Raw genomic sequence first — 14,685 nt, 5'->3', positions numbered from 1 at the left:
TGGGGATTCATATTCTGAAAAAGTAAAGAGCAGGCAGATTCTACAGAAAAGATTTTGAGTGGAGTAATTCAAAATACTAGGAAATGAGTGTAGGTACAAAAAATATAAAGAGTCAAACAAATTGCCCCAACCCCCATTTAACAAAAAAAAAATGTAAGATGCCATCAAGATGTGCAGAGGCATAAATAAAAGGCTTCTAAACAATGAACTGAAAGATAGTTTTAAAATTTACTGCAATGCTTAACATTGAGACCTCTGGATTCCAGGTCTGGAACTATGGTTTTGCTTTGGGTACCTAAGCTCCCTAAATAATGAAAGGGGAAAATAATTTGTTTTACAGAGGGAGTCACAACAGTCTAGATTTCTTAGGAAAGAACTGTCTAAACCATGCTGAAGAGTGAGTTAGGATTTAAATCTTACTCTTCACAGCTCTGACTGCTTTAATCTGCACTACAGGACTGTTCCTCCTTCCCTAGGATTCATATCCCTTAGGTGTCCTCTGAGGGCAAGTTGCTTCTAAAAGCTGAGCAGTGCTTACATCCTTTTTTCTCTGACAGGCAGTGGGACAAAGTTGTGCCATTGTCACCCTCCCCTGCATTTTTTCTTGAAAGGATTCAAATGCATATCATCACTGCCTTCCTTTCCCCAGCAGCAACCTCCCAACTCAGTTGTAGATTACACTGGGGAAGAGTGCTTGCTGCCTATCTGTAGCAGTATTTGATTTTTCATGCAATGATTAAACAGGTATACTCAGAGGGGCTGAAGGTGACAATAATTCCCTAGCTGGGTGCTTAAAGGCAAGAGGAGGAGGGTCCTGGGTTATAGTCCGTGCCCCAATGAGTCTGCCATGCAGAATACTAATACAGGACAGGAGTTCCATTATTACTGCTATTATCACTGGATCAATTAATAGTTAATTATTTCATACAAATTGGAACAATTTAAATAAAAAAGAAGTTTTATTTCTCTCAGGACACTTTGGAGAATATCCTGTAGGTAGGGGCTAGAACAGTCTTTAGAAATGAGTCTTAGTCCTTGAAGTGTATCTTTGGATAGGAAATAAACCAAGTCTTCCACATACTGTGTCCATGTTCTAAAACTTGATCTCAAAAGTATATTGCCTGGACTCAGCTTCCATATCTGCTGCCCAGGAGCTGAACCTTAGATGCCAGGTGAATTTTCATGTTGTATAAAAGAATCAAGAAAGCCCAAACCCAAATAAATGAGGGGCCCAAAGACTGCACACACATTCAGACACACCTGAAGGAGGATTTTGAAAACTGGAGTTCTGAATGTAGATACTTATTCATAACAGATACTTAAATTACTGCAGTTGTATACACATAGATAAGACACAGAACCTTTTTTTACTCAATCAAGTGACATTGTTTATTATTATGGACTAATGGACATTTACAGTCATATAAAGCAATACAATTTTGGGGTTTTGGAGAGAGGATTATTTTGTTTTCCAATCAGGTGAGTTAATTAAGTTTGAAGTTGAGAACTATAGCTTCTCCAAATGCTTCAACAACCATGTGAACATGTAGTTTCTGTGGCATGCCTTATCTCTGATACTGGGAATCACTCATATGTAAAAGGAGATCCTTAACAGACTTGAGATATCACGGTAGAAGATACTACACTACACTTTTTATCTGCTTCAGCTAGACAGTGCATTACTGCTGCAACACCATTCTTGTCCAAGGCACTATCACTGTTGATTCACAAGTTATTTAATTTTCAATCAGAACTATGCATGCAGCACATAACAGCTTTGGATGTTAAAATGTATGCTTTCCCCATGTTTAAATATCACTGGACTAAAAGCCTTCAGTTTGCAAAAACACTGCATCCTGAAAGATACTGCAGTTTTTCACTGTGTCTAAACATGCCAGAATTTAAATACTGTATAGGTAGAGGAGAAAACAGTAGCAATGGGATTTGGGTTCTGTATCCTTTCAGTTTATTTTAAACGGTTACTTAGAGAATCATAAATTATGCCTTATTTGCATAGTAGGTCATAAAAACACTCCCACCATAATCTTTGCATTTGTGCTTAATACACTAATAAAGTGTCATTATATTTACAGGTTACTGTAATGTTCCCCTGTTGTCGAAAGATGGTGGCAAACTTGAGCCTGCATCGCTATTTGTTCAAGTCTGGTACTACTAATGATGCTCTGCAGTAGCAGTTGTTCTGGAGGATCACATCCTGCTCAATAAAGCAACATTATTAGTCTTGCAACAACCCAGTGGTCTGATTTCCAGAGTGGCACGTTCTTAATTATTTATTAAGCTAATGGGACTTCTTGTGTGAGTAAATGGTATCCTGAATAAGGAATGGCTACTGACATTGGCCCTACCATTATTTAGAACTAATTCATAAAGACTGAACTTTTTTGGATATTTTAAAAATTCAGTTAGCAATTTCATTTGCAGCCAATTTCAAAATTATGATTAATTACTGAGTGAGAATAATAGTCTAGTATTTATGATCTGAGACTGAAAAATTATGAGCGTGTTACATTGACATTTTTATTGAACAAAATTTCTTACCATTGTATCTTTCCAAGAGAACCAGAAAAATTACACATACAATGTCCCCTATAAATTTATAATAACCGCAGCTTCTGATTGGGCTATACTTCTTTAATATCCACTGTAATTTTGCTACCTGGAAAAAAAGTTTTGAGAAAAAACCCCACCTCTTAAAATGATAAAAAGTCAGATGCTAATATTGGCACCTATTCTTAGCTTAGTCTTGAACCTCCTGCTGCTAAAGAAAGACAAAAAATTCATGGACTGATTTGAAAAGGGCTATGTTCCTCATAGCAGCAGGGAGCTTAGGATACATCTTATGGTCAACTCAGGAAATAGCAAGCACAATGCTTTGAGGTAGACTAGAAGAGTTTTAGAAAAGGCAAGAGTTGATTCTGTGATTTAAGATCTCTGGGGACAACTTCTTGCCTAACACAGCTATCAGTGTAGATCTTGCCCATAAGACACAATTCTCCCATCTTCCTTACAAAACTGAAGTATTTTTGAGCTTCCACAGGACTATATCTACCTAGTTAATTGCAGATATGTTACTCAAACATGGCTTTTTTTTTTTGGTTTTTTTTTTTTTTTTCAAAAAAGGATGTTATATTGATAGGTTTCTTCCTTTAATACCAAACAGTATTGCTTATGTTCGCAGACAGTTCTGGTAATATTTTATTTTAATGCTCTTTTTATTTAATGCTGTTTTAATGCTATGTTATTTAATGTTGCTCTAAAATGGAAAATCAGGGCATGCGGTAAACAATTATTATAAAATGTCACAGGAAATAACACTATTAGAAAATTGCATTATAGTTATAATAAGGAAACCAAGACAGTAGACTAAGAGGAATCTAAAATCAATATTGAACTGTGAGGTCAGGTAATTTGATAACATTGTAAGCTGACTTCAATGTGTTTTCTGTGCTTGAGTGACAAGTCACTTGATTCTTTACCCAGGAGAGCCTATAATCTAAAATGTTAGACTCAGTGATCTTTGCAGTGATCATATCTGTATGCTAGCCAATATCCCTTTCACACGGTAAATATTTTATACCTTTTTTCAGCTCTGAAGAATACTAATATTAATATTCAAGTGGAGTTCCCCCAACCTCCCCTTACTGAGGAGGAGTTTAATTTCCCCAGGCGATGTGGTGTATCTATTCTCAGATAAAAACTGACCAAGTAACATATTCAGTTGGTTTGATGCTGAGAAAAACTCCAACTTGTTTAGTTTCCTAAAGAACACTCCTAGTCCCACTTCAGGAGCTTTGTACAACATTACATTCTGAAGACTGATTTGTGAGTGTCCTTTGGGAGAAGGCAGCAATTATCTTCAGCTTCTGGCATTATTATTCCTCTGTTGACCACTTTTCCACCGGGTAGGAAAATTTCAGACCTATTCAGTTTATGGTAATTTTAAATTTTAGAGCAGATCAGATCAAATCAACGTCTCCTGTGCCTTTAAAATGTGCCCTTGGTCCTGGAGAGGTATATATACATGGTCAGCTATGTGTGTATAAGAGCCTGGCCATAATGGACAGTTCATTATGTCTACTCACATGCTAAATGTTTAAAGATGTGCTTAAGTGCTTCCTCAATTTAGGTAAAAATGCTTTGAAGAACAGAGCCCATAATTAGCCTCAGTGAACTCAAACTCATGTTCATTGTTTAATATGTATATATACATTTTATAGCCCTGAGGTCAATGCATGTATTGACTTGTTTCCCTTATGCAATATGAGAATGCAATGTGGTAAAACTGGTGAACAAAGATTCCTTATAACATGATCTTAAATAAATACCACACGTAAAGCTCACATTCAATATGTTTTATTTCTTTGTGAATACTAGCTTCTCCCTCCTCCTCTCTTCTCACAAATGACCAGTTAAAACTGCTTCTTGGATGTCAGAATAAAAGAAACAATGACATATCTTACTGACAAATTAATATCCTGATTTGAATGTCCCATTATACCAAAAGTTAAAAGCACACCAACATATACTGCTCAAAATGTGTAAAGTGCAAAGCTTTTAAGTTCTTTTTTTAAAAAATTGTATTGATTATATAAGATTTAACATCAAATTTGCTAGACATCTGAAATGTATTGGCACCCAGAGAACCATCCCACAGTTCTCTGGTAAAATCATCATATGCAGTGGAGTCATACCAGATGCTGATAAATTAAACCATTATCAGCATTGTTTCAACAGTCAGTGGAATTAATGGGCAAAGGATTAGGCCCCACACTTCAGTGTGTACAGAATTCAGTATTTTTACAGTACTATTTAATATGAACAAAACAAAAATCTTTATTGCTGTCATAAGAATCACCTGCATGCTGCTACAAGTTCTTAGCATGTGATTTCTTAAACTCACACTGACAGGAATCTGTTGCAGGAAGATGGTAGCAATTTTAAGACAATAGCCTTATGATTAGAAATGTTAAGGTATGGGATCAGCAGATGACTGCATATTCTCAAGGGCATCTGAGACAAAATGTACTGTGGGAAATGGGATAAAGAAACATTAGTAGATAAATAATTGAATTATCTGAGACAACATTTAAATTACACTGTTTCCCAGTGGATACCACTTTTCTTCATTTAACTGGATGCTGCTTAGCTGAATGTTAACAGCTCCCATAAATGCTGCTTTGCTTTTCACAACAAGCTTCAGTATACGGCCTTTGAGCTCTGTGACTTTGTCATACACAACCTGAAATAATATATAGTGAAACAGAAAAAAACCATACGAATTTGTGAAACTATTTGACAGGCAAAACACTTCAATATAGCATTCAGGATAATGATTACAACTTTGTAATAATTATTTTAAACTGCCCTCCAGAATTATAAACTACTAACTATGAGACAAATTCACCCAACTTAGTGAATTTACCTCAGAAATATATTTGACCTTATGTAGTATAAAAGATTCTGCCAGTTTAGGCTTATGAAATCTGATTACCAAGCATTCGTAAATATATTTGAAACCTGCGTTGTGCAAAGCTTGAGAAAAAAATAAGTATACATAATTTTCCCTATGAAAACTGAAACTAACTTAAGCAGAATTTTGAACTCAAATATGAAGAAATATCAGATCCTCCAGGGAATGATATGGTTGATTTTCTGGAAGAGAGATTCAGATGGAGGGTACTCATCATGGACAGCAGCATCTAAACACAAGATAGGTAATTCTGTAAAAGTGTAGATTATTATAATTTTTAAATCCCTTTCCATAGTAGATGCTTTGTTCTTCTGTATTGTTCTTCTGCAAAAGTCAGGAAAAAACAGGAAAACAGTTTTGCTGTAATTTTTTTTTAACCTGTGTATATTGTATTTGTTACATGTTCCTTAGTAGTGCCTTAAAGCAACTTCATGTTGCACTGATACATCTTATAAAGGTGTATCACATCAATGCACAGTACCTCAGATTTTTTTCTCAGTGCTGTAGTTGTGATTAAATTTGTTCTACATACCAGAATTAAAAAAGACCAAGACAAAGCAAAACCAATTTTTCTTCTAACCAAGACTTCCATAAGATATCATAGCTTTTAAAGATCCAAGAAACCCACATCATAAGAGAGATAATAATTTTCCTTTGAAAATTGTCTGTATAATTTTATTCTTTCAATACAAATAACTTTACATATGATTCTGGATGCTAACTGTATCCAAATATGCCCATTATAAAAATGCTTCCATTTTTTAATGGAGTCATCAAATATTAAACATGACAGAAAACTCAGCCCACTCAGCAGAAGTTGTAGATGTGGAACATCTCTGAGATTGGACTGCTGGATGTTTCTGTTACTCAAGGAGTGCTGTAAATACTTCTCAAATTAAATGAGACAGCTTTCTTAGCATCTCTTTAGAAAATTACTAAGGCCTGTAGTTTTTTAAATATCCTTGAAATTACCTTAATATTATGAGAACACACTGAGGTTAATTATGAAATGTAAATGGTGTATTTTCTGAATTTAAAAAAAACAGTCTGGAGTAATAGGCTAATAAGAATGAGCTGCATTCACAACAGATTCCTGTGTTTCAGTCTCTGCATTAATCATAAACTGCTGAGTGAACTGCATGTGGGTTGATAAAATGTGAAAGAATGCTCTCAGCTAGTTTCAGGCCTGAAAGCTAAGCTTTGTTAAGAGAAGTACATTTACTCTAAAATGTGTATGGCTGGAAATGTTTTTACTATTTTAGTTGCAATGGAAAATGCTTTAAATTTTAATATCTCTGTGCAGTTTAAAAAGCAAATGCAGTGACATGTTGTCACTTCAGGAGAACGGGAAAGTGAAACTGCCTAAAAGACGTTTGCTATGCAGCCTGTTCGGATGAACTGTGCAATCTGAATGCAGTCTATACATATGGCACTGCTGAGGAAAGTCAGACTGAGTCCCCTCTAGCTTGGATCTCTGCAGGCTGGACTGCTGCGCCCTGTCCTCTCTGTACCTCCAATTAGAAGGAGCAGAAATGGCCATGGGAGATGTCCTTCAGACAGGGATAGAATTTATGAAGGCTCAGCCCCAGCAATGTTCCTCACCCTGAGTGCCAAAAGAAAGGTGGTTCTGAACTTCACAGGTGTACCCAGGAGGCAAAAAATTGTTGGTTGTCCCAGACAAGCCTAGCTGGCCTCTGCTGACCCTGTGGGACCACAGAATGATTTTATCTGCACTGGGAGCTGCAGGGATATGGCAGAGAGCGCTAAACAGACAGGACATCGGGCTACTCTGGCAGCCAGCACCAAGAGACAGGACACCAAGCTCTCTGGTGTAGGGGGATAATCAGTGCTGTGGGGATAAACAGCCACTGCCACAGGTTGTGGGGGAAAGAAAAACTGTCCCACTCACTCTTTTTAACTGGCTGTTATTAGAAAGGTCTTACCGGGAGCAACATTTCCTTTTGCACTTAGAAACCTTTGGAAATCATAATTTGGAACAGCTGTCATGAAAATCGCACCTGGTGCTTTTTGGTTTTGATGTTTATGGTGCCTATTTCATCAAATTGTATGTGAATTAAAAATTCCAGCTTCTCTGTCCCTCAGTGGCATCTCCCCACCAAAATCAAAGTGAAATGATGTGGAAAATACAAAAAGCAAGGACAGATACGGTAAGAGATAACATAATTTGGAATAAATCTGTGATTCGATTACTGAAGTGATACTAATATCATCATAGAAAAGTGCCTTGTTTCTTTGCCAGTATACTAAAGACAACATCTTCAGCTGTTGCTTTAAATCACCAAAAAGTGTACGTGTAAGCTGTAAGAGCCATGAAATCTTTATTACAGTGGATCACAACAGGCATGAACTGGGGTAATGAACAACTTTCAATCTCTGGACAAAAAGAAGCTTTAAGTTTTGAGCAGTGACAGAACTTACAGTACAGGGTGGGCAGTTTTCAAATGATCCCAATAAACTGTTTCTAAAATGGTATTGCAAATTTAGCTGGAGCAAGGTATAGATCATCAGGATGTAGGGACAGAAAAAAGGTCTGCAGATAGCTGAATTAGTATGTGGATAAAACAAATGCCACCTGCCAGAATTTCACAGTCAGAACAGTTAAACCCTGAAATGATTGTGTAGTAAGAATACTTGCCTCTGATTTATTTATACATCTAGATCAAATGGAGGTGAGTTATACATGGCCATGCAGCACATCAGTGGGACAGTTAGGGCTCGAATTCAAGTATTGCTGGCTCCAAAATGAGAAGCACTGTTGACCTACAGGAGTCTAATGACATTTTTATCACATATGTGGGACAGTTGCTTCTCCTTAGGTAGTCATGGCACAATTCCTAGATTTCCTCTTAATTGTCCAAATTAGCTTTGACACATGGTGCTGGAGGGAGCGGCTGTGGCTCCTGGTGCAGCTCCCCTCCTCCCCCCTATCAGGCTTGCTGGGGCTATTCTGAATGGTGCAGCCAGCATCACCTTTGCTCTGATGGCAACTGCGATAGCACTAACAGGCTGACGCGCCCAGATATATTTGCTCACATTTGTCTGCGTCCCAAGGGCAGGATGGAGAGAGTTCCCTCTCGTTCTGTTTCATTATGGCAATGCACACTCAGCTTTGTCTTGGAAGTTTGCTCATTCCATGAGTGCGTGTACATGCAGGCACTTGAGGTAAACCGAGGGCAACTGAGACCTTGAAGCATGTCTCAGGGCAAATGCTACACATGTGAGCAAGACTCCACTGCAGTTGGTTCTGGTTACTGTGACTTTTCTGGGCAAGAGTTTAAATTTAAATAATTCAGATTTATTTTCAATTTTTTAATTTTTGTAGTTTTGACTAAACTACTCTGGAAACTCTTGAGTAACTCCTATTTATTTCTGACAGTGTTCTATAACCAGATATGTTATTCTTTTTCTCTTTACACTTCATTCCATTTTTCTGTGTTCTTTCTCCTCTTCTTCTCAACCATCATTTTTTAATGCGATGTTATATCAGTGTGAATGCAACAAACTCCAAAATCCAAATAAAGGAACAAGAGAAAAAAGGAGTGAGTGCTTGTTAAAAGCAACTCCAAAACATTTGGCATAGTTCATTCTATTGTCAGCCCTCCTGGACTTTCACATCTTTACTCTCACACACATGAGTAAAAATCAAAACTAAAATGCACTTTTGCAAGGCTGATAATTTGCTGTAGGCAGCCATAAGCAATAAAAGTACAAAACTAAAAACAAAAATACCCAAGAGAAGTACATTTCAGAATTTTCTCAGTCTCAGACACAGAGGGAAATTAATATACAGCTTCCTTCCAGCCATTTGGCTTTAATAAAAACTTATGAACTCATAAAAAGGCTAGTACATTTCTGTACACAGCGTTTTGGACAGTAACTAACTTAAGAGACAGCTGACTTATATTTTTAGTAGCTTTTCTTCCCTGGGGCGGCTTCTGCCTCGGTCTACCAGCCTTAGACAGAAAATGCATACAGAATGATATCACATATGGAAGAACAGAGCTGCTAACAGCACAAGCATCGGGTTTGAAATGTCCAAGTTCAATGGAACCATATGTCCCCACTGCGAGTTCCTGGTGAAAAAGACTGAGCATCTGTGAAGAAGGCTGTAAGTTTTGAGTAAAGGATATAAAAGTTTTCATGAAATTTCTCTTAACAGCAGTGGAATGCGTCTCCACCACAATTAATTCTCCTCCCAGTGACTACTGTTTGACTGCAGACAGGATTTCAGACTTTCTTACATTCAACTTGATCTAATAATGATTAGAAAGATAATTGTCTTCTAGTGTTGCTGGCTGGTTCTTGTCTGTAGTACATTTTTGATACTTCATAATGAATGTTATTATATAATATTATATTTCTTAGCTGTAAATATCCTTCAAATATAAAGGAATTTCTTTAAACAGTCCAGTTAGACTCATTCTACTGTCTCTTTGATTGCAAAAAAAGGAAAGAACATAACAAAAATATAAAGCCTAGTTCCCTGTTATTCCACTGCAATACCATAGGGAGGGAAATCTGTCTCAGCTGTAAGCAGCAATACTCCTCAAGGAGCCTCCTTACAGAAGTGGTGGAATTCATCAGTGTAAGTAGGTAACTTCTGTAATCAAATACATGTAGGAAAAGAAAAAGCAAAATATTAAAGCCCCAGGACTGGGAAACTAGGAGATAAGGACTCTTAGCCTCAGCTGCCTAAAGCTTCACCATATCTTATCTATGGAACAGGGTGGAGTGGTAATATTTTCCATGCCTTCTACTTTAAAGCCTGCTCAAGAAGCATTTGTAAATTGCTTTGAGATCTTTAGCAGATCTGTTATATGTAATAATTATAATCTCCAATCCCGCCAACTGTTTGAATCTCATTCACCCTTACAAAAGAATACAGTTTATGCCACTTCCCATTCTGTTGTAAATGTTTCTCCATACAAATGTTTCTTTTCACCCCAGAGGCATGAGCACTTCAGTGGTGTGTGAAATAATTATATATGGCTGTGAACTGCTAGCATTTTGATGTAAAAAGAACTTGGCTATTGATCATTGTGTTATCATTTAGGACAGTGACAACTAATTTGGTTGTCTGTTTTCAAGTGTAAATTTGAATAACAGCATCTGTTCAATTCATGCTTTTGATGTTATATAAATTTACAATCAAAACAGCCTAGGTTTTGGTGCAATGCTGCTTGGTCTCGTTTGGCTAGTGTGTACCTGTGGTTATGGTGTAAGATAGAGCACTGTGAATAATCCAGCTGCTTTCCTGAAGAGAGAGGCATAAAGAGACTGTTTCACTTCTGAGAAAGATGCAAACCAGAAGATTGTCCCCATTTGTGGTTCAGCTTATGTTATGTTCCTTCATTTTGATCGTCCTTATTGCAACAGCTCTAAATGCTGTATTGTTATTTCATTTCAAGAGTGGGCAAAGAAAAGCAAACAAGCAAGAGATGGTGGAGGAAAGTGAACGGTATTCACAATTTCATTGTACGTAGGGTCAGAACTTTTTGAGCTGTTCTTGTTTTCCTTTGACTGACCTCATAAGGATCTGGCAGAAGATAGAATTCAGCGTGTGCACTTGGGGCAGAGCCATCTGGGAGGCGCTGAAAAATAAAATGGTCATAAATATGAATGCCCATGTTCTAGCAATGAAAACAAATAAAAAGTACCAAATGAAATCTGGACTTTAAGCAGACACAGAAACATATTACATTCTTGGTATTCTCTTGGCTAAATTGGAGTGCTAGTGCAGTAAACAAAAGGAATTCTTAGAATTCAGCTTAATATTGAATCAGGGAAATAGAAATGAAATAATACAAGAACAAGGTAAAACTGCCTATCTCTAATATTTTATGTTCTGATGGAAAAACCCTTAAGCCTCAATCTACTTTAATTTAGCTTAATCTGACACAAAGTTTAGCCCTTCCATTTTCCAGAGCAATGCATAGAAACTGGGTTCTAGCCGGTAAGATCCTATTGATTTTAATCCTTAAGTATCAGTGTTGATGCTGGGGAGAACTGATTGTTTCTAAGGGTGTTTCACAAAGCATATTACTACAGAAGAGCCAGGAGCATTTCCTACAGTAATATGGGCAGAACAGGATTCTTATAACAACAGTCTTTCCGATCTCTCCCATCACACAGCTGCAATCTCTCTTTAATTTTCCAGTTCAGGTTACTGAACAATATTCCAGATATTCCATCTCATGGTAGCTACTCAAGATCAGAGCTGATCTATTAACTAGGCTCAGTCATAAGCTAATGCTGGTGGGTGGAGAGCTTTTTGATATCTTCTGAACAGCTGTAAGGTTATTCCTAAAGCAACATTACAGTTACTCAGAAAACACAGTGGTAGTATGAAAGTCTTTAAGAACACAAGAAACATAATAATGAAAAAATATGGAACAGGTATCTTGCCAGCGTATGTTACGTAGTGCTTGGTTTATAATTAAGCAGAAACCTTTGTGTTGGTAACACAGTATGCAATCAGAAAGCACAAAATAAGGCATATCAAAATATCAGTAATTTTAATTGCATTATCAGCATTTTAGGCAACAAGTTTACTTGACAGTTCATAGGCAATCCAGTGACAGAATACAAATGAAAATGCAGGCAAAAAGAAGAGATCTTAAAATGTTTGGAACCGATGAACCCATGTTTCCCATTGTAATTTTACCTGTCTCAGAATAAACTAGTTTCTCAGATTTTGATTATTCACAGTATGTGTCTAGAAATATGGGGGTTTCTACAGGCACTATCAACCACGTATCCTTGTGATACGAGAAACTGCTGGTGTCCTAGCAATAAATAACTTCTCTATTGGGAAGAAAAACAGTGCTTGTGTGTGTGAGCAACGAGTTCTTGCAGAACAAATCTCTATTTTTTGTTTTCTGAAATGATCCTTCAAGGCAAATGATGTGGTCAACTGCAAAGCTTATTATTGCTATTGTTAACATTATACAGCATCAAACGATGTACTACTCAAATCATTACATATTGTCAGCACTATCTGAACAATTAACATTACTATCACTAAGCTCCCCAAAGTACATCTGATTTAAAATATACATGGGATTTAGATAGATGGGATTCAGTGGCCAAAATAAGGATGCCATTAAATGGCAGTGAAACTAACAGGTATTTTCCTAAGACAGAGTACCATATTGTTAACACAGAATTTATAGTTTACACTGTCCATTTGAAAGTTCTCTGTTGATCCAGGACTATACTAAAACTTCAATCATGGATTACAAATAACAGTAAATTGAACAGTCTCTTAAAAATCAGGAGAAAGAAATGTAGCCTTAAATACTGGTCCAAGCAACCAGGATCCTAACTGTAATCGAGCTCTTCCCTTCTCAATGAACAGATAAGCGTCACGCTAACTTGAAGGTCAACAGATTTTAGTTGTTACAGACAAAAAAGGGAACATGGTTAAAAATAAAGGGGGGGGGAGTGGGGGTGTCATTCTTGAAGAAGACCTTATCAGCTCAACTGCTGAGGCCCAAGTCAATGATCTTCACTATCTCAAGCATGGAAATACTGTACAGGGAGAGTCCTGTAAAATGTCAGGCTCTATAGATCATCCCAGCAGTGTATTGCCTAACCAGGGACCATGTCAGAGCTAATTTTGAAAGCTGAGGACAGCAGCAGCTGCAAAGGGCACTGGTCTGAGGAGCCCAGATGGTAGGTAATGGACTACAAAGGCAACAGAGGGGGATGGCTGCATCTGTCCAGTTCTGTTCCCGTTTTTGCTGCCCAGATGGGCCAGGGTACAGTCACAAGTGCTGGGCCCCACTGCACACCTCAAGACAACAAAGGCACAGATCATGGCAGAGTCATTTGCATTTGAAACAGGCTCAGTCTGACATTCACCTGCCAGGGAAAGAATCCAAGCTGATCGCCCCCAGTTGTTTAACAGGTCTGGGGTATCCAGAATCCATTCGATGAATTGAAAAAAAGTCAGATAAAATCGTCACTATGCCTTTGAGCTGCTCCTTGTACCTTGCTAGCAATGCTGGCACGTTCTCTAGCCTTCAGTCAACCAGCTTTCCTCCATGAGCCAACTCCTCCCAAAATCTAAGGAAGGCACTTTGCAGTAGCGCTGTGGCTGCATGAAACACGGACAGAAAACTACTTCCTCACTGTCCCTTCGAATGCAGTTAAATACATGTTGAAAGAGATGAGTGGGTGGAGAGAGTCAAGAGAGAAAATCAAAAAAGAGAATATTTTAGCAATTCAGAGAAGAAAACTCAAGTCAGAGCAGTTGCTCTGGGATCTTTCAGAACTAAAACAAAGTCACTTTTCATGAATAGTAGCAATCAGCAGCCAGACTGTTAGAGGTAATTTAAACTGAATTCCAACTAGATGTCTTAGTTCTGGTGATTGTTTCTTCCCACACCTCCCACACCCCCTACCCCGCTTTACAAATAACATTTTCTCACTAATCTGTTCTGGTGGGTCCATTATAAACACAGAGTAAGATTTCGAGCAGGCTTATAACTAATTCTAAAGTCCAGCAAAACCCTCTTTTGTTATTACTAATGGCTCAAAAATCACTGATTTCTGTCCATAGCCCAGGCCAGAGGGAAAATCAAAGGGTACCTTGGGAATGTCATTTTGCACTTTAACTACTCTGCAAAATCTTTACAGCTTGCATGTACATACGATCAAGAAAACAGAAAAAACCAAAGTTTTATATTGAATTATATTTATGTTTAATTCTGTAGTCATTTCATTAATGCAAAAATAAAGGGAGTTTTCTTCCTTTAAATTACTGTCTTAAATCTTCTATTGTGTATGCTTGTGAATAAATTCAAACTATAAAAGTCTGTAAAGCTGAAAAGGTATAAAACAAAGTTCCCAACTGAAATGCCATAGCTCTCCTTGCTATGCCTATGGACAAAAAAAACCCAGTGGTTTTGATCTGCCAATAAAAAATTTTGAGTTGAATTTAGAAGCTGACTCCCTGTACTTTCTTCAAACACAAACAAGCCACAACTGAACAATTTTCTCAGAGAATGACCTGCCTACTTGACCTTGATAATGACTGATGTTTTTAAGGAACTCAGTTACGACTGCCTGTATATATGTTAAAAAAAAGCAGTTTATATTTGAAATGTTATTTTCTTCTAAAGTCAGGCAGGAGGTGATGAAAATATTTAAGAATGAGGGGAAGTGAGGGA

At 37.4% G+C, this 14,685-nt stretch overlaps 2 protein-coding genes across 2 annotated transcripts in view; one reads left to right on the top strand and one right to left on the bottom strand.

Moving 5' to 3' along the window:
* The window catches only part of PLCZ1 (phospholipase C zeta 1), a 52,261-nt gene extending 50,085 nt beyond the window's left edge, over positions 1 to 2,176 (top strand). Inside the window, exon 13 of the mRNA XM_074825365.1 lies at positions 2,094 to 2,176. Coding sequence (XP_074681466.1) covers positions 2,094 to 2,176 — 83 coding nt within the window. The remainder of the gene's footprint in view (positions 1 to 2,093) is intronic.
* A 2,931-nt stretch (positions 2,177 to 5,107) lies between these two features.
* PIK3C2G (phosphatidylinositol-4-phosphate 3-kinase catalytic subunit type 2 gamma) overlaps positions 5,108 to 14,685 on the bottom strand; it is a 212,386-nt gene continuing 202,808 nt past the window's right edge. Inside the window, 3 exon segments of the mRNA XM_074825864.1 lie at positions 5,108 to 5,260; positions 10,979 to 11,010; positions 11,013 to 11,103. Of these exon segments, the coding sequence (XP_074681965.1) occupies positions 5,108 to 5,260; positions 10,979 to 11,010; positions 11,013 to 11,103 (276 nt within the window).

The sequence above is a fragment of the Strix aluco genome, chromosome 5 (genome assembly GCF_031877795.1).
Source record: "Strix aluco isolate bStrAlu1 chromosome 5, bStrAlu1.hap1, whole genome shotgun sequence".
Taxonomy (NCBI): domain Eukaryota; kingdom Metazoa; phylum Chordata; class Aves; order Strigiformes; family Strigidae; genus Strix; species Strix aluco.
The sequence above is the reverse complement of the archived record's forward strand: the minus strand, read 5'-3'. Positions and strand labels throughout refer to the sequence as shown.